This window comes from Terrapene carolina, unplaced genomic scaffold (genome assembly GCF_002925995.2).
Source record: "Terrapene carolina triunguis isolate 2854851 unplaced genomic scaffold, T_m_triunguis-2.0 Scaffold67, whole genome shotgun sequence".
NCBI classification, from domain to species: Eukaryota; Metazoa; Chordata; order Testudines; family Emydidae; genus Terrapene; species Terrapene triunguis.
In genome coordinates, this window is record NW_020664418.1 from 37,369,562 (window position 1) to 37,391,136 (window position 21,575).

General features: G+C 44.5%; 1 protein-coding gene across 1 annotated transcript in view; it reads right to left on the reverse strand.

The window, feature by feature from the left end:
* Positions 1 to 309: 309 nt before the first annotated feature.
* TICRR (TOPBP1 interacting checkpoint and replication regulator) overlaps positions 310 to 21,575 on the reverse strand; it is a 25,685-nt gene continuing 4,419 nt past the window's right edge. Inside the window, exons 6-22 of the mRNA XM_024207202.2 lie at positions 20,117 to 20,259; positions 17,868 to 18,077; positions 16,285 to 16,436; positions 14,443 to 14,543; positions 14,016 to 14,109; positions 13,779 to 13,858; positions 12,804 to 13,046; positions 11,684 to 11,780; positions 11,375 to 11,447; positions 10,308 to 10,454; positions 8,583 to 8,673; positions 7,943 to 8,004; positions 6,839 to 6,994; positions 5,942 to 6,096; positions 3,256 to 5,545; positions 1,154 to 1,264; positions 310 to 800 (exon numbers count right to left, since the gene is read on the reverse strand). Coding sequence (XP_024062970.1) covers positions 682 to 800; positions 1,154 to 1,264; positions 3,256 to 5,545; positions 5,942 to 6,096; positions 6,839 to 6,994; positions 7,943 to 8,004; positions 8,583 to 8,673; positions 10,308 to 10,454; positions 11,375 to 11,447; positions 11,684 to 11,780; positions 12,804 to 13,046; positions 13,779 to 13,858; positions 14,016 to 14,109; positions 14,443 to 14,543; positions 16,285 to 16,436; positions 17,868 to 18,077; positions 20,117 to 20,259 — 4,324 coding nt within the window. The 3' untranslated portion in view covers positions 310 to 681. The remainder of the gene's footprint in view (positions 801 to 1,153; positions 1,265 to 3,255; positions 5,546 to 5,941; positions 6,097 to 6,838; positions 6,995 to 7,942; positions 8,005 to 8,582; positions 8,674 to 10,307; positions 10,455 to 11,374; positions 11,448 to 11,683; positions 11,781 to 12,803; positions 13,047 to 13,778; positions 13,859 to 14,015; positions 14,110 to 14,442; positions 14,544 to 16,284; positions 16,437 to 17,867; positions 18,078 to 20,116; positions 20,260 to 21,575) is intronic.

The window sequence follows — 21,575 nt, forward strand, 5'->3', positions numbered from 1 at the left end:
AATCTCAAGAGTTCGCCTGCAGTATCCCTCTCAGAGGGATAGTTGCTCAGAGAATACAGCTGTTGTATGATTATGGCCAGTGCAACCATTGTAAATTTGGGAGAGGAGAAAGCTCTCAGCCTTGTATTAGACTAGATTCACTGTGAGAAAGTGCATGTGATGTAAGAGCAATACACAGTATATTCCCGCTCTGCTGCTCAGGCTTAGAAGACTTCACTAGCTCATCCAACAGCCCTTCAAGCTCCCAGAGCCAGGTCCACAATTCCTAACACAGCACAAAGTAGCAGTTCAGATTAGTTTATTTTTACAAAAGAACGCTAAAATAGCAACCATTCTCTTCACCTGGTCGGACTGAATCTGTGGCACACAAACCCCAGCAGGGGAACACCCATAAGACTTTCTAGTGAACCCTAAGCAGCCCTCCCTATTCCCACTGCCTCTTTCCCAGCCCCATGGAAGGAGGAGCTTGTAGGGCTGATTCAAACACTTGATTCCTCATTAAACCCCACAGGTGTGGAGATGGGGATTCCCACACACTGGCTACAGACAACTCCCAATAGCAATGAGCCCCCCATTTGTTCAAAATGAAGCTCGCTCTCTCAGGGACAGCAGCATGTACTACACAGTGGGCGAGATAGCCTGTGTATCATTATTCAAGTACTCTTTCTCTGGCTGCAGAATTCAGCTGAGTAGCTTCTTCCGTGAATAAGTCCTGCTAAGGGGCCGCCTCCGGGAGCCTGCGTTGGAGAACGGAGACACTTCTTGGTCTGTAATGCTGTGAAAGACGTCCAACTCATCTTCTGGAGAGCGCAGAAAGGGTTAGTGAAAATCTACCCTTTCAGGTTTACAGCTCAGCACCTGTCTCAGGAAACCCACTACCAGTAAACTCCATTTCCCTTTAAATCATGTTAGCCCCAAGCTACTTCCCCACCATCCCAAGCAAATGTAGCTCAGTTTTACCTTCGTGTTCTAAGGCCAAACTCCTTGGCAACAGGAGCCTGCTGGGCATAGACACAGCAAATCCTCCAGCCTTTCCCCACACACCCTTTTCTGGGTACAGAGCCTGTGCTCTTTCCACCTCACTTAACCACAGGCAGGTCACAGGTCTACAATCTATTTGAGTGCAAGGCTTTATGAAATGACAGGTGGTTACCTTTGGCACACTTCTTCCGAGACGGTGTTTGTCCCTGGTAGAGCAGGGGGGACTGGGTCAGTGCTCGAAGACCACTAGCGGAGAGGGAGCCCTTCACTGGTGGAGTTGAACCTGGAGAAGCACAATGAGACGTGAAACTGCAGCATTCCCACCAAGTCCTGCCCTCTGGGCAGTAGCCAAGGCCCCCGGTTACTGCAGCACACTGGTGTGGCACAATGGAAATTTTCAAGTCAGTCAAGAGCTGGCTTTTACTCTGCCCTAGGTCTTCAACAACTGCTGTTCTGAGGTTGTCAGGGGAAAGTGAGAAGTCTAGGAAGGAGGAGGAAACAATTTGGGATATGCACATGTGAATGATTTTACTAAAGTGATCAGTAGAGAATGTAAGAACCACCATAATGGGTCAGACCAATAGCTCATCTAATCCAGTATCCTGTCTTCGGTCAGGCCAGTGCCAGATGCTTCAGAGGGATTGAACAGAACAGGGCAATTATCGAGTGATCTATCCCCATCATCCAGTCCCAGCTTCTGGTAGTCAGAGGTTTAGGGACACCCAGAGCATGCGGTTGTGTCCCTGACCATCTTGGCTAATGGCCAATGACGGACCTACACTCTATGGACTTATCTATTTTTCTTTTGAACCCAGTTATACTTTTGGCTTTCACAATATCCCTGCCAACGAGTTCCACAGTAGCTCTGTGCATTGTGTGAAAAAGTACTTCCTTGTGTTTGTTTTAAAACTGCTGCCTATTAATTTCACTGGGTGACCCCTGGTTCTTGTGCGAAGGAGTAAGCAACACTTCCCTTTTCCCTTAAGCACATAACTAAGCTTTCGAGGTAACAGAATACCCAGGAAGAATTGTCAGTTTGTAACTTTTAGTGCTTATTGTTTCAGGCTGTTTGCAGACTCAGACACTGCATCACTTACACTAGCATCACCGTTAAGGGGCTCTTTGCAACCATAAGGAATAGAAACAATTCTTAAAAAAAACATCTTAAGTTGTAGAACAAGGGATGGATTCCAAGGACATGAAATCCATGGGGCCTTGCTTACAATACTGACTGACTGCCAACCCCCGTAATAAAATTAGTTGTAATTTCCAAGGCTGTTAAGGACATGTGCATATAATTGCACATCTTATTTGAGTATGCAGTTGCCATGACTGCATCTGAAAATAAGAAACTGCAGGTGCTCAGGGCAAGTTGTCGACATGGCCATCTGCACACAGTTGTGATGCTTGCATGTACAATTAATACGTTCTTGCATGTGCCTACTTCAGAAAAAAAAAAAACTCTTTAAAAAGAGTTTAAAGAGCGAAATGCATAATGCTGAAAAAGGGTGAGCGGTAATAAATAAAGCTATTGGTACCAGAGCAGGCAAGCCTAGGGGTGAGAAGCATAGAATCATACTCTGTATCCCATGAACCAATGCAGCATTCTTCCAGATGGCTAATATATTGCTCAATTTAATTTAAAGTGTCCAAGGCCTGAGGCTATTACACCCCAGCCTAATACGTATGTCAGGGAGATTCCCCAGTCATATGCAACTTACATTCCTCCCCACTCCATTACTCCTAGTTACACCACATTGCTACCACCCCAAATTACAACTCTCCTATCATGGGTTTTAATACCCTTTCACTATGTTAAGAATAGGGACAGGGATGTGACTCCACAATCATTTTAGCCCTTAATCCCTCCCTGTAAGCGCCTCCAGCTGCCAGTCAGTTTATCCTTTTCTCTGATCTCTCTCCAATTTGTCAATATTCTGTTAGAGTTTCCCACAACAGAGGCAAATATTCTGATGCTGCAAAGCTACCTACCCAGTCCATGACATGACTGCATATACACCCCAATCAGCACTGGCCTTTTTAGCTGCAATATGGCATTATGACTCATGTAATTTGCTATCCATTATCACCCTTCCATCTCATTCCAATGGATCTGCCTTTCAAATTTCTTCTGATGTATTAGCTGCATGTTCCCAGCTGCATCTCACTTTGTTTCCTGCCTATGTTTCTAGTCCCCTCTGTATTCTGTTCTCACAGCTCCTCCAAATTTAGCATCTCTGAATTTCAGTAGGGTGACACTTGACAATTGATTACCTGAAACACCGAAGACATCGTCATCCCCTATGGAACTTTGTTGCCCAGGAGTTCTGTTTGAAGACACGGTGGTTCTACCAGGAGGCATTGTGGATATCCTCCTTTTGCTTGTGCTACTCTCATCTGTGGAAGAGCTGACCAGATCCAGGTAGTCTCTAGCTGTGCAAGACCTCTTAGTCTCCCATTTGGTTTCCTCCTCTGGAGACAGGAGGTCAAAGGTCCGCTTCCTGGATTTCAGGCCAAAAGTCCCTGTGGAAGCACCGTCGTCAGCTCTGGGCTCAGTGTCGCTGGGAGGTGACTGGTCCTGAAGCCTGTAAACCCCTTCCAGTTCAAAATCAGCCAGCAGCAGAGCTTTGCTGCTGCACTGGTCAGAAATTGTTCCTCCCTCTTCACTTGCTGACACATTCCCTGTACATTCTACATGCTTCTCACATCGACCACACCCACCATTGGCATTGCTGTTTGCTGCTTTTTTTCTTCGTGGCCAGTCCTTGATGGCATCGGGGGTAGTCTTCCCTTTGTGCTTTGGAGACGGTGTCCAGGGAACTCCAGCATCCACATGAGATGGGGAGGTGGTGTTAGAAGCACAGCTAGTTGGGGTGTATGACTGGCAAATGTAGGTCTGCCCTCCACCCTTCCCAGGCGTGCTATGGGAAGAGCGAAAGCAGGACGGTGAAACACAGGCAGCTGCTAGTTTTCCTGGGTGTCTAGCACACCAGGCCACAGCAAGTTCACTAAAGGGACTTTCCTCTCCACTGGGTTTGCCGGTCTTCAGTTGTGACTGTACTTCCATGGCTGAGCCAGAACCAACCCTCTTAATGCGAAGCTTAGGTAGGCCAGAAGCTTGCATCTCAAGTTCAACCTCATAAGTAGGTGGACTAGCAGAGGCCAACTTATAATGACTTTTAGGAGTAGAAAACTTTGCTGGAAGTTCAGGATTCCCTAGTCGTGCTGCAGCCTCCCGCTGCATTCTGTCTGGGGTGCAGCGCAATGAATAGGCCGGAGAGGCAGACTTTGAGGTAGCAGGCAAAGCATTCAGAACATCAGATCTGGAGGGTTTCTTAACAGTAAGAGTCTTTGACTCTTTAGGCTCTTCTGATGGCAAAACTCTAGCTTCTGAGGCATCACTCTTTCTGCTGCCTAAGGAAGAGGAATCGAAGTGCTCACACTCACTCACAACATCTGAGATCTGCACATGTCCTTTAGCAGAAAACTCAGGAGACAGTTGCTTTTCCAAACTCTGATCCTTTCTTGGGGAGGAGACCTGAGCATCTATACCCACTAGTTCACTTCTCTCTAACATGTGGACACTTTCAGAAGCCTTGGGCTCATGGATCAGAGAGCTTTGTGCAGGAAGCCTAGTGTTACCATTACTAGGATGTTTCTGCTTATTTCTAGCAGACTTCGAGAGCGAAAGAGCAGGATTTTCTTCTCCAGGTTTGGTGTGCTCAGGTGCGCAGATAGGAGACCCTAGGGCTTTCCTTGGGGATGTGCCTGCAATGTTTTGAGATTTCAAAGGAGGGTTTTTAGGTGTATTAGACTCCCGGTCAAGTTCTCTTGTTTTACAGCGAGGAGGCGAATCTATGGACAGAGTTTTTATGGAAGATTCAAAAGGAGAATTAAATGAAGACACTGTTCTCAAAGTGGCTTGGGCTTCTGGAGATAAAGCAGCAGCCACTACACCCACTGGACTCAAAGATTTTGGAGCTGCACATCTGACCTTCCTGGGAGTTGCTTCCATTGGCTGTGACACGGACTCTAAATGGAAAGTTGGCTGTGGATTTCTCTGAATCTCCACGCGGAAAGTCTGCCTACGAATAGAAGCTGGAGATGCTGTTTTCTGGGAGGATCTCAAGGAGCGTCTTTGAGTTTGTGGGTCTGTGATAGATTTTTCCTTGGTAGTACAAAGTAATTGTGCTGCTATATATGAAGCAGTTGCTGGACTAGAATCTTTTAGAGGTGACCCAAAGACATCATCAAGCACTTCATTCCCAGCCTGCTTTTCTGGAGTCTGTAACCCCACCTCCTTGTAAGGGGAGGGAAATCTCACCGGAGAAGAGTCTTTCTGAGGAGTTACTTGTGCTAAATGATCCCTCTTCCTTTCATTAGGCTCAGGTGGTGGCTTCTCCTGTCTGGAAGGAGAGAAGTACCTTCCCAAACATTTAGCTGCAGTCTGCTTAGCAGCTGGACTTTTGCCAGGGGTCTTCTCCAGTGTTTTTGGTGTTCTGTGTGGAGTACGAGGGGATTTCCTTGGCATTCTACTGGCAGAGCTCAGGGGCTTCTGGGGAGTCTGAGGAAAGAGTAAGAACAGAACATGCTTAATACTAGTATGTAATGGCATCTTAATACTCATTTCTGGCGATAAAAACATAGAAGCTGTTTGACTAGAGACGCACAATTTAAGTCACACACAAACAGAAGTAGCTATTTAAAGATGCACAAGTCTGACTAAGTACATGTATGCAGTGTAGCTGTAGCCATGTCGGTCCCAGGCAATTAGAGAGACAAGATGCGTGAAGCAATCTTTTATTGGACCAACTTCTGTTGGTGAGACAAGCTTTCGAGCCACACTGTGTCTTGTCTCTCTCACCAAAGAGAAGCTGGCCCAGTAAAAGATATTTCCTCACCCACCTTGTCTCTCTAAGTACATATAAGCAGAGGGGGAGAGTGTGGGAAGGTGTTTTACCTGATAAGCAATTGGTTCCTCCAAGTCTGAGCTGTTTCTTGTTTTCCTTGTTCCAACTGACTCCTTCACTTTAGGGCTGCTCCCTTCAAGAACTGCTCCAAAGAGAAGCCTCTTGGGAGACTGGATAGTTGGGTTATCAGGATACTGTGGAATGCCTTCAAAAAGCATAGTGCAGTTAGATTGGCACCAAGCATTGACATGTGATGGGCACAGTTGTTCCTGGCACTCAGATGGTCAGAGACAATTAAAGGGCTACAGTATTGGCACCATTTGCTCTTTGCTGGCTACCCAAAGTGTCACATCCTGAGCTAAATATTACTGTTTTCTGTACTATCCCAGGAAAATAACTAACACTAAACAGCTGTTACTAATAGATGAACATACACATGTGGAAAAAGTCCTCAAGGACAAAGCTGTTCGGATGAATGGCACAATTAAGTCCTGAACTTCTCAGTGGAATCAGTTTATAATCCTGAAGAAGGAAATCAGGAAGAGTCCATCAAGCACTGCATTATGCTCCCACACAGAAGACCTGGGTTTGGCAGCAGCTTTAGGACTCCTGCTGCTGACAGGGTTATGTTACATTTAATGGGTAAGGCGGTTTATTGGTTTGGGTCGGATTGTTTCTTGGCTGGCTGAGTAGTCAGACCTTCCTTTTCTCATAGGAGAATGGAACTACAGCGGTTCCTAACACAGAGATTCCCATTACAAAAATGCTATATTCTGCTGGCTATAATGGATGCTATCTGGCAGGTCTCACCACAACAGATGCCTCAGAACCCTTAAGAGTTCTGTCTGTAGTGCCAATCAGCAAATGCTTCTGCACCAGAATCTGGCAGCTAGATTACCTATGGCAGTTAATGCCAGGTAAGTAGGTGTGATCGCCAACCCCAGTACCTGTTATGTCCTGCTTAACACATGTCACTTCTCGCTGTACCAAGTGTACTCGTTGCATATTCCGTGAGCTGGGCGGTGCAGTGGAGTAGAAAGAGCCTGAGTGTGTCCTATTCAGCGACAGCTGTTTGATGCGCGGACTTCTTCTTAAACCCACTTCTGGAAGTCAAGAGTAATACTATCAGGGCCTTCTCTCTCAAAACATACACCACTTCCCAAAGGAAGCTACAGCTGGCAGACAAGTGCCTCTGGAAGGGATCTCTCTGCAGCTGTCCAACAATGATTTGTTCACTATCACTGTCTCAGGCAGGGAAGGGGCTAGTTTGTGGAACATTTGACAAAATCAGAAGATGAAAAGGGTTAAAAGGAAACCCAACTCCCCAACTTCAGTGGGAACTTCTAATACGACAACATGTGCTTCCTTCCAGTCCAAACTTCTTCATAGCAAAGACCCCACCCACCCCATCTAAACAGCTGCCTCTTGGCCACGTCTCCTCCCATTCATAATCATTCAACATTCTGTGGCAACTACAACAGTTGTTTATATAGAAAAGTAATGTTAGGAAAACGTGTTTTTGGCTTCTTTGGATAATAAGAGTTTTGTCTTTTGACTAGTTAATCCCACTGTTGGTTTTTGCTCTTCATTTCATCTCACCCCAAAACCACCTTGCTGTTCTGTTCCTTAGCTGGGGGCAAGACTGTGCAGCCGGTACCACATGGTCACCTAACACTCTGTAGAACCTCAAACACTATGCTGTAGTATATTAGAGGAGAGAAACAAGGAAGTCCCAGCACAAGGCTAGGAGGTACTGTCTTTTAAATACCGCTTCAGAGGTCCCAAAGCACTCCTGGCAAAAGTTGAGATGTTCATAGCTGTGATATGGCCAGTTTGGAGAATTATGTTCTGCCTCCTTAAAGTTCTCATTCTTTCTTAAAAGCTCTGTATAGTTCACTGTTGCCTTCCACTCCAGGGGTGGTTGCAATGTTCTCTATATATTGTAGTTTAGGGTCCTTGCGGATCATCCAGACTGAAGTGTGCTATCTTAGTATGAACTGCAGCAAGGTAAAAAAAGGAAAGTGATCAGTATGTATTAAATTAATACCTACCACTCATGGCTTTCTCTGGAGATTCTTCCACAATACTGATGTCAGAGCCAGGATCAGAACACCTTGGAGAAACAGTGAAAACGTTTCAGACTCCCCATAACACCATGCCTGGTTTGTGAGTAAACTAAACATTTGTTTTTCAGAGCTGCAGAGAGCACCATTTGCTAACAAGGCCACATCAACAAGTTGCAAGGTAGTCTCAATGTATGATTAGTAGGCATTGCCTCCCATCAAGAGATCAATCTGGCCACAGGATGTCCTTCCAGCTGTGGCACAAACAAGTAACAGACAGGAGAACAGGCCCAACTTCAGCTGAGATTTCCCCTGGTTCTCATTAGTAACTCTCTGTATAAAACACCACCAAACCAGCCTTTGTAGGGGAACCCTAAGAAGTGGCACCCAACTTTGCCTGAGGGGCACAATGGCAACTTGATGCAAGCATGAGAGATGCACTTAATATGCACGATGAAGCAAGTGGTGGTTGTCCTCACTTAAATGCTGGGACCTGTAGTCTCCACAAGTTGTCTTGCTGTATCCACACTGCTAAATTCCATAGTACTTGTTTGGTCTGCAGTCCACATCCTGGCCACCCAGCACTAGGTTAAAAACATTTCAGAACTACCCAATACCATTCACTCACCGGCCTTTGATCTGTTTATGAAGCAGCCTCCTGGAGATCTGTTTGTGCAGCGGCGTCTCTGAGACTCTCTTGGTCAGTAGCTTGCGATGATCTGAAACTGATGAAGTCGCAATCAGACATTTAAAACAAGCCTGTGAGGTGGCTTGGATAGGATTGAGCGAGCAGTGTGAAGATTTTAGAGACTTACAGATCACATCTACATATTATTTAGTCTCTATTCAGGGCAGGTGGGTAATTGTACACTTCAGTTTGAACCATCAAAACAACAGCCACGCTACTCTCATGGCTCACCTCACATACAATATAAATTTTACAGTTAAAGACGAGTTTTGTATATAAAATCTTGCAACTAGCAGGGCACACAGTCCATTCATGTTATATCCCGTTGTTCCCTCATTTATTAGAACTAATTTAAATCCTTATCTTGCAAATAGCCCCAATAACTACTTAAGTTGTTAGCTGTTTGGGGAAGGAACCTTGTCTTCCCATAGATCTGTAATGCACCAGTACACCTACAGTGCTATAGAAATAATAGGTAGCATTAATGTAAAAGGAGTCTGGTTTGTGCTTAACTTTAGTTGTATAATTATGGGACTTAATAGTATAGAAATACAGACACATTGGACTTCAGGGGCTAACCCTGCTATCTATTGAATTGAGTTTAGGGACAGATGCTTGCACAGTACCCTCACAGTCTTGCATCTGAAGAAGTGAGGTTCTTACCCACGAAAGCTTATGCTCCCAATACTTCTGTTAGTCTTAAAGGTGCCACAGGACCCTCTGTTGCTTTTTACAGATTCAGACTAACACGGCTACCCCTCTGATACTTGAGTACCCTCACAGACATCCACATTTTAACTGTCTATATAAGGATTCGACCATCTCTCATTTTTCTTGTGCCACAGCAGCCAGACACATGAAAAAAGATTAAAAGATCAAATCTGCCTTCAAGACAGGACTGTCAGTTATTTGCACAGATTCCATCCCTTTTATAGAGGCGTGAAGTCAGTGAAAGTTGAATGTGATGTCTGAGAGTTAAGGTACGCTAAAGCATCTCTTAAAGGAAACATCCATGTAAAAAGTGTTTCCCAAACTTGGGACGCCGCTTGTGTAGGGAAAGCCCCTGGCGGGCCGGTTTGTTTACCTGCCGCGTCCGCAGGTTCAGCCCATCGCGGCTTCCACTGGCTGCAGTTCGCCGCTCCAGGCCAATGGGAGCTGCGGTAAGCGGTGGCCAGTATGTCCCTCGGCCCACGCCGCTTCCAGCGGCTCCCATTGGCCTGGAGCAGCGAACCGCAGCCAGTGGGAGCCACGATCGGCCGAACATGAGGACACGGCAGGTAAACAAACCGGCCCGCAAGGGGCTTTCCCTACACAAGCGGCGTCCCAAGTTTGGGAAACACTGCATGTAAGGGTTTGTGTGGGCAGGTGTTCACTTCAAGCAATCTTAACTGATTAACAGTTTCTTTCTTTGTGAGAAGATATTTAACTTACAGATGAAAACAGGTTTGGATTTAAATATTACCCTGCACCATTTGCAGCCCAAACACTGCAGCATTGAGCTAAAAACACCATCTCCTTCATAACAGAAAGCAAATTCATTTTACTAGTAACAAGAGATGCCAGAAATTTTTTTTTTTTTTTTGGGTTAGGGGATCGGGGGGGAAGTAAATGCAAGTTTCTCTTGCAGATCCCAGACATAGGCAATTGCGTAAACTCATATCCCACCTCTACCATCCTCATCAGAGCAGCTGCGTTTGTGTCTCAGGCCTTCCACAGCCGATACTGACTGGCTTCGAGGCATCTTCTTCAGGGACCTTTTTGATGGAGAAAGCATCTCTTCATTGAAGAGGTTCCGTCGCACCTTTGTCACCTCTGAAAGCACGAGAAAGAGCAAAAAGCGAGTAGCTATACCACAAAGGTAATTCTCTCATGGGGCACTGGAGGTAGGAAGAATGTAAACAGACCCAACACTGATGAAAGCAAATAACTTTTCAAAGGTGTGAAAAAGCCAAATAACTGAAGAGGTAGTTTGTACTGGTGAAAATAGTCACTATCCATGCCCTTCCCCAAACCCACCCTGGAGTTCTCTTATGAGGGTTCCTTTTTATTTACACTTGTCAGCTACTTAGCCTCTTTCTGTAGGTTACAGTCAAGGGAACCCTAAGAATGAGAAAGAAGGTAGGCTGAATTCAAAGCACCAAAAGGATCACGATTAGGACCATGGGAAATATCCACCATAGAGAATCTGAGCTGCAGCACAGGTGGTCGTGGGGTTTGTTATCTTACATTTGATAGAACACTTGAATTTTGAAACAGACATTAACAAGTTTCTAGCTGCAAAGATATCCTCCCGAACATGACACATATGAGAGCTTTGAGAAGAATGGAGTATGAACTGCCCCCTTCATCTCAATGGGGTGGTGACTGAAGCCCAATGGTTGTTCTATCAAATATCTTTGTGATCCTCTGTGCAGGAGTGAGGCAGAAGATCTAAGAAAATTGGCAGATCAAGGGAGACTGACATTTTGTATGTTTTTTGAGACTAAACTGATTGAAATTAGTCACTTTTTATAAAATTATTCAGTAACTTACTCAACGGCCTATCAGCGTGTTGAGTGAATTCACTCATGAACGCCGATAGTTTTCCCCGAAGTTTCCACAGACTGCGGGAACATTTCCTGCAGATTTCCCGTCTCTCTATTTGTGGAACACTCCTGGCTCACTACAATGTACAATGAAATCAGCTGTGTGGGGAACCAATCAGCTTTCTATGGAGAAGGTAGTTGTCATACCTTGCACTGCCTCCTTCTGCAGGGGAAGCAGCTGTTGGACTTTCTCAGTGGCCAAGTAACAGTGAGAGTTTTCCTGAAATGAAGATGTAATAAGTGTTACACTGCTCGTTTATACTCAAAATCATAAGTGTGAAACATTTAGACAAGCGTTTCAGTTCTCAAAAAATTCTGCCTCAGAATAATTTTGGCCTTGTGCAGCTGATACAGGGCACTTAACAGGCAAAGAACACATGCACCCACGTGTGGTATCACAATGCTGCTGCACCCTTGCAGCAGATACCCACACCCAATCCCCTAGGAAAGCTTTACCTTTCTGATAGGATTCTTGGGTATTTGGGGAATTTCAATCTGGCGTAAATTCTGCGATGCTTCTGTCATGCTCCTGTGTCTGGCTAATGCATTATTCCTTTAGAAAGGATACAAGAAACGAAGATACAATAAAGACAGACAAATGTAAGTATCAGCTCTACTGATATCGGTTCTTATATGGAATATAACTTGAGTTTGTTTCTAGTGAGGCAGGCAGGTCATATTACGGACTCCATCTGTATTAGGACTGCAAGCTCTTTGGGACAGGGACCTTATCTATACGGCAAGGAGCCTTTGGGTGTTTTGATAGAAAAACCATATCGCCTAGGCTCAGCCACTGCAACGAGTAATCCAGTCTCGTCTTTAACGCCTCAGGTTCCCAAAGAAATATATTGCACAGTGTGATTCCGCCACAGAACGCACTTATGGACTTGGTATCTGTACAGATCAGTGACACTATTAAAACTGCAGGATATCCCAGAGTGTGCAAAACATTCAGCACACATGGAGTTAGACTGCAAATTCCTTGTTTGTGTGGGTTTCATTCAACTCCATTGTAGTCTAACTAAGAAATCTGGTGGTGATTTGATTTCTTTTAAAAAATAAACACACACACCAACCTGGGGTATGGAACCCCTCCCAGAAGAGAAATTGGGCAACAGATCACAAAGGCAGGATTCCAACTCATTTATCTGGCTAATCAATTTACACAGTAGGCCATGATTGTTCCCATGGAGCATGATTATGTTGTTTATATCTGGATTAATGACTAATGCTAGTTTTAAAGAAAGTAAAGTAGTTTGACAAATTTTTAACTAATGTGTCTTCTGGGTTTAATTTAGGTCAAAGGCCCAAGCCACAATTCTCTCTTACAAGCCCATCACAGCACAGTTCCATTTCCATGGACAAAACAACCATATTCCCAGAAGCATGGCACAGCTTTTAATGTAATTTAACTGAGGGCCTAAATAGCACGAACTAATCCATTAGATACTTACCAAGATCAGCCCTGGTTAGTTATCCAGCAACTGAGCTCACCATGATGGGGACTACAGATTAGGTAGCTACTCAATCACAGGGCTGTGAACAAAATAAAACCCTCCCCCTTAGGAAATACTACCTCCTCTTTTTGGCAGATCTAGTGCGCAGCTCCTCCAACTGATCCGTCTCAGTGCTTAGGGAAGCTGTGCTGTGAGCTGGGACTGATGTCACAGATGGAGGAAGAGTTGGAGATCTGCTATCCAGAGTCATAGAGTCATCACTGAAGAAGTCTGCAGGCAGAACAGATGCCAACTTCGGAGGAATCTGCGTACCCAGACTGTAGTAAAGACCCCCAAGGGTCTTCGGTATGGAGTCCATATATCTAGAAGATACCACCAGATATACAATATAGGTAAGCATGGCAGAATTCAATTTTTATTTTTACTTTTGACAGATATCAATGTTTATTTTTAAGCATTTTATTTTAATCTATTTAAATTTTCACAATGGGGGAAATTATGGGATGGTCAGACAATTATTTAACAACCAATACTAAGATTCAAAAAGTTAAAGCTTTATAACTGCTGAACTGCAGCTTGTCAAAATAGTCTTAAATCAAATTTTAATAAGTTCTCAAGCAGCCTGTTTATTGCTTTGTCTACCTATAAATTTCAGTTAGCATCCATGTAAATATTTCTCATCAATTTGTGTGCCTATGGTGAAATCAGCGTTTACTGGGGAAGGGTTAGATTATTTTTCTCCAAGCCTAAATACATGTCAAACACACAATAGGTAGCAAAAGTCACAAAATCCATCCCTGTGAAATTTCACTTCCAACTTTTGTACCTGTGCCTTTACCATGACTTAAAATTCTACTCGCCCTAGGCAAGTAGCTGTTTTTGATGGGCAAGTAAAATATCACGTCTTTTCTTTAACAATCAGGATAAAGTATGGCAAGTGGATTGCATCTGAGCTAGTACATTTTCATGACAGTTTTACAAAGCTACCTGAAATCCGTGCTCAAAAGTTTGCCATTTACCTATGACAGGTACCTAACCAAGCCTATATTCCAGGGATAACATTTAATATTTAATCATCACCATAAAGCACTTACGATACTAAGACTTCCTCAAGAAACTTTGTAAGGTACCCTGGGTCTTCAGTGACAGACAAAATGCGCAGCATATCGGTCATCTGTAAGAGAAGATCAGATGGGGAGAAGTGTTACAGATCAAACACTCCAAGACCAGCCTTATGGTGTGAGCAAAGAAAATTGGGCTGGGAAAGCTACGTGTTCCAGGTCAACATTTCCATTCCCATCTAGAAGCCCAGCCCATCCTTATTTACTTGCCTCCTCCACCAGTTGCTCCATTTCATCTGTGCTGCTCTGTAGTGAGGGACACTGCAGACACATCTCAAGGCGCAGAAATACCTGAAGCTGGCACCTACACAGAAACAGTAAGTAATTATTACCACTCTTTCTAGTCAAACAGTCACATTCAAGTTACTGCTCACTGACTAGAGCTTTCAAAGGTGGTGGTGGTGGGGGGGGGGGTTATTAATACAAAATTCATTTGGTTAGTTTTCCTTGAAAGGAGTGACATGCTCTCAAACACTGTAGTATCTTGCTGTAGTAAAGCTTTCACTGCAGTGGATATTCCCAGAAGATTTGCCCATAGAAATACATCTCTAGTTGTACTGCAAAATGACCTCTAAAATAGCTAATCAAAACGGCAGTGGTTTTTAAGTTGCAGTAAATAGAATATTGTGCCTCTTACTCTCTGACTTTGGTTTCTTTGTCAGGATTGACATCATACTGTTGTCGGAGGGTTTTGCTGGTCTTCAGGAGATGACTTCGGACTCTGTCCAGACAGGCCACCTGCAAATACACAGAAACATAGCACAGGGGCTGCAAGGTACTTTTTCTCTCATCATGCAGCAAGTTCTCTTTCTAACTTGTTCAGTATTATGGAAAACAACTCAATAAAAAAATCCAGGTCTTGAAGCTAGTAAAGTAGTACAAGGATGTACAATAAGGAATAATGGGATGAAAATAAGCAAGGAAAATTTAGACTACCAGGAAAACCTGCCTGAGACTCAGATCAGTTAGACCAGTGGTTCTCATCCCATTTACCATTGTGGGCCGCATATGCAGCTCTCTGTGTGTTATGTGGGCCTCAGCCGCAAAATATATACACAACCTGTATAGCCCTGAGGAAGTCACATGGGCCACGGGCTGAGAACAGCAGACAGTAGAATAATTTCCCAACAGAAGTGGCAGACATTTTAGTGGGGAGAGATTAAAAACAAAACAAAAAAACAAACCACCACTTGTGGCAAACAATCCTGCACTGGCCTCTGGCAGAGGAAGAACTAAATGTGATACAATAGGCCTTTTCCATCTCTAATGTCTATGAATAATCTGGTGTGTCTGAAAGGAAACCAATTCAATATTATTGCAGTTCATCCACACATGTGGGCTTATCTGTACTAAAATGTAGCTAATGTAAGCACTAGGAGGCAGGAAAGTGTGCAGACATAGATCTGGTTTTGACTGGAGGACCCTCAAAAGAACTTTGGAATTTTGTATCTGCCACACACTATTCCCCCCTTCAATTATTTGTGAACTGACCAATTTTTGTTTCTAAATAACCTTATGAACCCACAACTCTCCAGCTGTTGCTTCAAATATGAACTTAAATACATTTTCTTTTGAATCCATACCAAATCAGTTTTTAGTTTACAAACAATTTTCCAGAGAACTCCATGGCAGTACAGTGGAGTCGCATCATAGGCGCATTTACCTTGCGCGATTTTAACTATACGCGCTCGGCAAAACAAAAAAACAAAAAAGAGAAAAATAATTTAAATACTGTACCTGTAGTGCGGGCGATTCCGCCCGCCATTCCACTCAATGAGCGTTTGACTATATGCGATTTTCGCCTTACTCACTGCCTTTAGAACCTAACCCCCATGTAAGATGCGACTCCCCTGTACATTTCTTATAACTGTCTGATTCTTGTATAAATGAGCCAGTTCAGGCAGAAGCGTTCAGGTTTTTGTGTGCGCGCGTGAACTGGCTCATTTATACATACACGATGAAATAATTCTAGAACGGGGTAGGCAACCTATGGCACACGTGCCAAAGGCGGCACACGAGCTCATTTTCAGTGGCACTCACACTGCCCGGGTCCTGGCCACTGGTCCAGGGGCTTCTGCATTTTAATTTAATTTTAAATGAAGCTTCTTAAACATTTTTAAAACCTTATTTACTTTACATACAACAATAGTTTAGTGTTATATTATAGACTTATAGAAAGAGACCTAAAAACGTTAAAATGTATTACTGGCACGCGAAACCTTAAATTAGAGTGAATAAATGAAGACCCGGCACACCACTTCTGAAAGGTTGCCGACCCCTGTTCTAGAATTTAGTGAGTTTTTCTTTAATCTCGTACTTCAGTAGTGATCCTGGCATGTAATTTTAACCAAACACTCACATTTCTAGAGTTTAAGAGCCTGGAGACATAGATCTTTATCCACATGTGAAAATAACTGGAGAGACGTGTGTCACTGAAAGCACAGCCTCAGCATATGCATTTGTCAACAGATTTGCCTACCTCTCTTTCTTTGGCATCTTTTGGTTTCAGAAAGCTTTTAATGGCTGTGACCATATTCCGTGCACACACAAACGTCAGAAATTCTCCATTAACCACAGCCTCTTGGTAATTGGCAGTTAAATGGGAAAGCATCTCCTCCTCAGTTTTGAAATCTGCAAGTTAAGCAGAGCAAACTAACTCTAAGCAAGAGGTAATGAATGGGCAGATACAGCTGTCCTCTCCAATAACCAGGGCCATGTAACCGAGTGGTGTTGTAACAGCAGTTCTCTTGCAACGTGATGGCCAGGCCAACAGAAGATTTACAAAAGAAGTCCCTCAGGAATCCTCAACTCAGACCCAAGGCAGGTGAACTGATAAAGCTCTTAGTCCTTCTCAGACCAAAACAGGCTTCCAGACTACCTCTAATATGCCAGTGACAGACACCAAGCCCTGGGGGCAGCAAGGCCCTGAAAGACCTACTGTCTGGAGTGGCAGGCGCTATGCTAGCCTCCCCACATGCGCACAGGACTATTACTATACATTGGGGCGGGCTTACTTTTTGGCCCGAGGGCCACATCGGGTTTCGGAAATTGTATGGAGGGCCAGTTAGGGGAGCCTGTGCCTCCCCAAACAGCCAGGCATGGCCCGGCCCCGCCCCCTATTCAAGCCCCCCTGCTTCTCGCCCTCTGACAGCCCCCCCCAGACTCCTGCCCCATCCACACACACCCTGACCCCTGACAGCCCCCAGAACCCCTGCCCCTGACTGCCCCCCCCCAATCCAACTTCCCCCCCTCCTTCCTGATGGCCCCCCTGGGACCCCTGCCCCCATTCAACCCGTTCCCCGCCCTCTGACCACCCCGCCCCCTGACCACCACCCCGAACTCCCCTGCCCTCTATCCAACCCCCCCGCTTCCTGCCCCCTTACCGCGCTGGAACAGCGGGGGGAGGGGCCGGGGGCTAGCCTCCCGGGCCAGGAGCGTCCCGCGGGCCATAGTTTGCCCACCTCTACTATACATAATAGCAGTAAAAAGCTATAGTACTATAGCTGGCACAGCCTTCACTTCCAAATTATGAAAACAAAAGCCAACACATCAGATTCAAATGAAATCCTGCCTGGGCTCCTGGGGCTTTAGCCTCAGTGCCACCCAGTCACATCCCTCCTCAAAATCCCAAGAGCGAGGACAGGAATAGATCAACACCAGAGGTAGCTTCACAGGGCCTTTCCTTGCCTCAGAATAAAGCTTAAGACAAGAAAGCCCCCCATATCATGGGCATAACTAAGGAATATGGGTATATTTCCACCTACACCTAGATGCTTGGACATCTTTATTTCCTCCCATATGCAGTCTCACATTGCTTTCAATTATTTTGCAATTGGAGGAGTAACTAACCACATCCTATGCTACAACTATGCAGTCCAGTAGGTCAGTATAAAGGTCTACAAAGCAAACCTCAAGAGGGAAAGAGCTTCACCCCCACTGGCGTGAAGAGATGGAATCTCAAGAGAGTGTCCCAAACCTGAATCTGCTGCCTAGCTGTGCACTTTACCGAATTGCTCTGCTCTATCACAAACACCACAGCTGATAAACCTGTCTGACATGTACCTATGGAGATTTTCAGCACTCTTCGATTTTCTTCCAGCTTATCATCTGATCTCCGTAACAGCTTCTGGGGTACCTTCTCACCAGCTGCTGGTGGCACTCCGTCTGGCTGAAACTTTTGAGCCTTTACATTCAGCCTTGCTACATTCAACATCTGCAGGGAGCGGGACATGGTCTTCATCTTCTGCCTGACGGGAGTCCGGGGGACCCCCCCTGCAGGATCACAAAAGGTTAAATTCTCATCGGGCACAGAGGAGTTGGAATTCAGACAAGACACCATCCAGCAGAACACTGGCACTGCAAGACAGGCCAGATGCTGCATTGTTAAAATACATTTTTGGCTGTTTAAAATGTAAATTTCAGTACAGCAACGTTAGCTTCCCTCAGCACAGTGATGGGGCAATAAGAATTCAGAACGTGAGGGAAAGACTCAGGCAGGTGGTTCTGCCTGTTTCACTAGGCTCAGCCTCCTTTTTGAAGAGTGGATCTCCAGTTCACCTAGGAAGGAACAGAGACTGATAACTGTTTTCAGTTAGCTTGCCACATTATGATTTTGGAACGTATGCAATACACATACCCAACGTATCGTAATGTATAGGTACACTGCTCTCAAACAATTATTCCAGGCACCTGGCCTTTGGACTGTGTTCAGTGCTTTCTACAAGAGAAATGGTACTAGAGGGGCAACCCCACTAGTGATTCAAAAAGGAGCCAAGGATAAGTAGCTTCATCTTAGAGTAAGGATGAGAGTATCATGTTACACAAGGGGGGGGAACGTTAGAGCAAGCTCAGCTTCCTGTTTTCAAGACAACAGTTGTATCCTGGACTAAAAACCAGGCTGGAAGCTAAACTGTTTCTAGCTCAGAACATAATTTTTACCAGCTTAACAAAAGGTTTCCCCAGTCTGTTGTTTCAAAATGGGCTCTCAAATTGAGAGGGGAAAATGGCTTAAAAAATTAAATTTTTAAAGGTTCTGTCATTCCTGCCTCCCTCTCCTCAGCCTCTTTCTCCTTAAGAGTCAGGCTCATGTCTTCTGAATAATTTCAATACATTTTTGTTTACCAACAGTGACAGATGGACAATATAAATCCATATACACCTCTACCTCGATATAACGCTGTCCTCAGGAGCCAAAAAATCTTACCGCGTTATAGGTAAAACCGCATTATATTGAACTTGCTTTGATCCACCAGAGTGCACAGCCCCGCCCCCCCGGAGCACTGCTTTACCGCGTTGTATCCGAATTAGTGTTATATCGGGTCACGTTATGCCGAGGTAGCGGTGTATATGACTTATGGTGGGGACAAGCGCCCGGCTGACTTGTAAACAGTGAGATACAGTTTTTTAATTTTAAAAAGCAAACCCCATTTTTCAGTGCTTTTGGGGCATTTTCTCTTAATTTTTAATGTACGTTTTAGGGATTTTCTGCTTCAGTGAAGAGAGAATGATGATTAAGTGGTATATTTGTTGCAGGCAAGCAGCTTGAAAATCCTGAGTACAGAGTCTAATTAGAGCAGAGGGTTTATAATACAGAGTATGGAAATCTGCATATTAACTGAAATGTCACTGAGAAATAGCTATACAGGGATTATATGATTCAGATGCTCCCAGAGTGGAGCTGCTTAACTGGGTAAAAACCGTAATTCTGCATTAGAGACTAAAGCATCCTTCCCTATGTCAGAAAGAATTCAATTTCTGTAATATGAGGCTGTTTCTTATTTATATAACTCCACCACTATATCCCAGCTAGGTAAACTTCCCCTGAAAAGGAAGGGGATTAGCAGCCCAAGAGATTCATAAAGTATCCCTGAATTATTATACTGAAATGTCTAATGCTTAAATATTGTGAGAAGAAAGTTGGTTAAAATGTTTTCTTAATTTTTTAAAATTAGAACAAAATGGAGATGTGAAGTCATGTTAGTTGTGAGCATATAGATGTGAAGTCCAGAAGGCAATAGGCAACTAAAGTGCAGAGATTTGCATATTGCATGGTTATTGAAAATGGTTTTGCCAATAACTGTATAGCTTCGCTTGGCTCCAACTGGGGCTCAGGGTTCATTTTATGCATAAATAATATTGCCCTTTAATAAACACGCTACACTGCCACCATCTGAGGCAGCTCAGAACTGTGCCTTTGCTCAGGGAAGGTCAGGTGTTCAAATGTCACGTTACCAAGAATGTTGCTGCAAAATGCAGAAGACCATAGGATGATGGGAATGCTCAGCACTCACGCAATCCTAGTCTAGACATACGTCTTTTTTTGTGGTCCCTTGGCTCAGCTGTGGCAGATGCTTCACTAGATTTTCTCTGGTAGAACTCAGACAGACAGTGTGTCAGCTCCATTTCAGGCTGGAAGGCCTCTTCCTTCTCAGTAGCAGAAACAGCCTGCAGCAGCCTGTACAAAAGTCAAAGCAATTGAAAACAGATGTCAGCAGAAGCAGGGAACGAGAGGAATTCCTTACTCCCACTGCAGGTTGCCCACCCACTCTCATCTCAGGAAAGTTCAGCCTGATCCCCTGCACAGTACCTACTAGAGAACCCCCACTTTCTCCAAACCCCTTGCTCTCAAAACCTAGAGTATGTGTGCTGGCACAGAGAAAAAGGAAAACATTTTTAGTTTATACTAAGGAGGTGATGCTCAGATAAAAATAAGAATTCCTCTCATAGAACAGACATGTCACTGACCAATGCCAAGAACACAGTTTCAGATAATCTAATCATATCCCGACCCTCAGTAAGTATTTTTGCATGTTTCACACAGCAAGCCCTTTAGGATGATTTCACTATAGTCAGTCAGCATTCACGGGGCACCAGTAAGCATAAATAGGAATAAAGTTCCTTCTTAATGAGCCAATTGACTTCACTGTATTGCCCTGGATTTTACTAAATCTTAAGGGGTGAAGTCTGCGGTATCTCTGTCTCATTTTGGTGTCCTAGAAATATCTATCATCACAGCATCAAAGGACATAGGTCTAGTTCAGGGATTCTCAAACTTCATTGAACCGTGACTCCTCTCTGACAACAAAAATTACTACGTCACCCCAGGAGGGGGAACTGAAGTCTGAGCCTGCCAGAGCCCTGCTATCTTGGGCATGGGCAGGGCAAAGCCAAAGTGCTTCAGTCCCAGGCAGGGGTCCTGTAATCTGAGCCCCACCGCCTAGCGCTGAAGGCCTCAGGCTTCAGCTTTGGCCTTGGGCGGTGGGGCTCAGGCTTCATTCAGTTTCAGCTTCAGGCCCCAGCAAGTCTAAACCAGCCCTGATGACCCCATTAAAATGGGTTCCCGACCCACAGTTTGAGAACTGCTGGTCTAGTCAGGATTCCTGGATTCTAGCCCTGGTTCTTACTCCTCTGTAAAGCAGGTACAGTAACATCTACCTATTTAACAAGCATTGCAAGTATTAGATAATTATGTAGAGTTTTAGAGACTAGTTACAGGTTTCAGAGTAGCAGCCGTGTTAGTCTGTATCCGCAAAAAGAACAGGAGTACTTGTGGCACCTTAGAGACTAACAAATTTATTAGAGCATAAGCTTTCGTGGGCTACAGCCCACTTCTTCGGATGCATATAGTGTGAAACATATATTGAGGAGATATATATACACACATACAGAGAGCATGAACAGGTGGGAGTTGTCTTACCAACTCTGAGAGGCCAATTAAGTAAGAGAAAAAAAAACTTTTGAAGTGATAATCAAGATAGCTCAGTACAGACA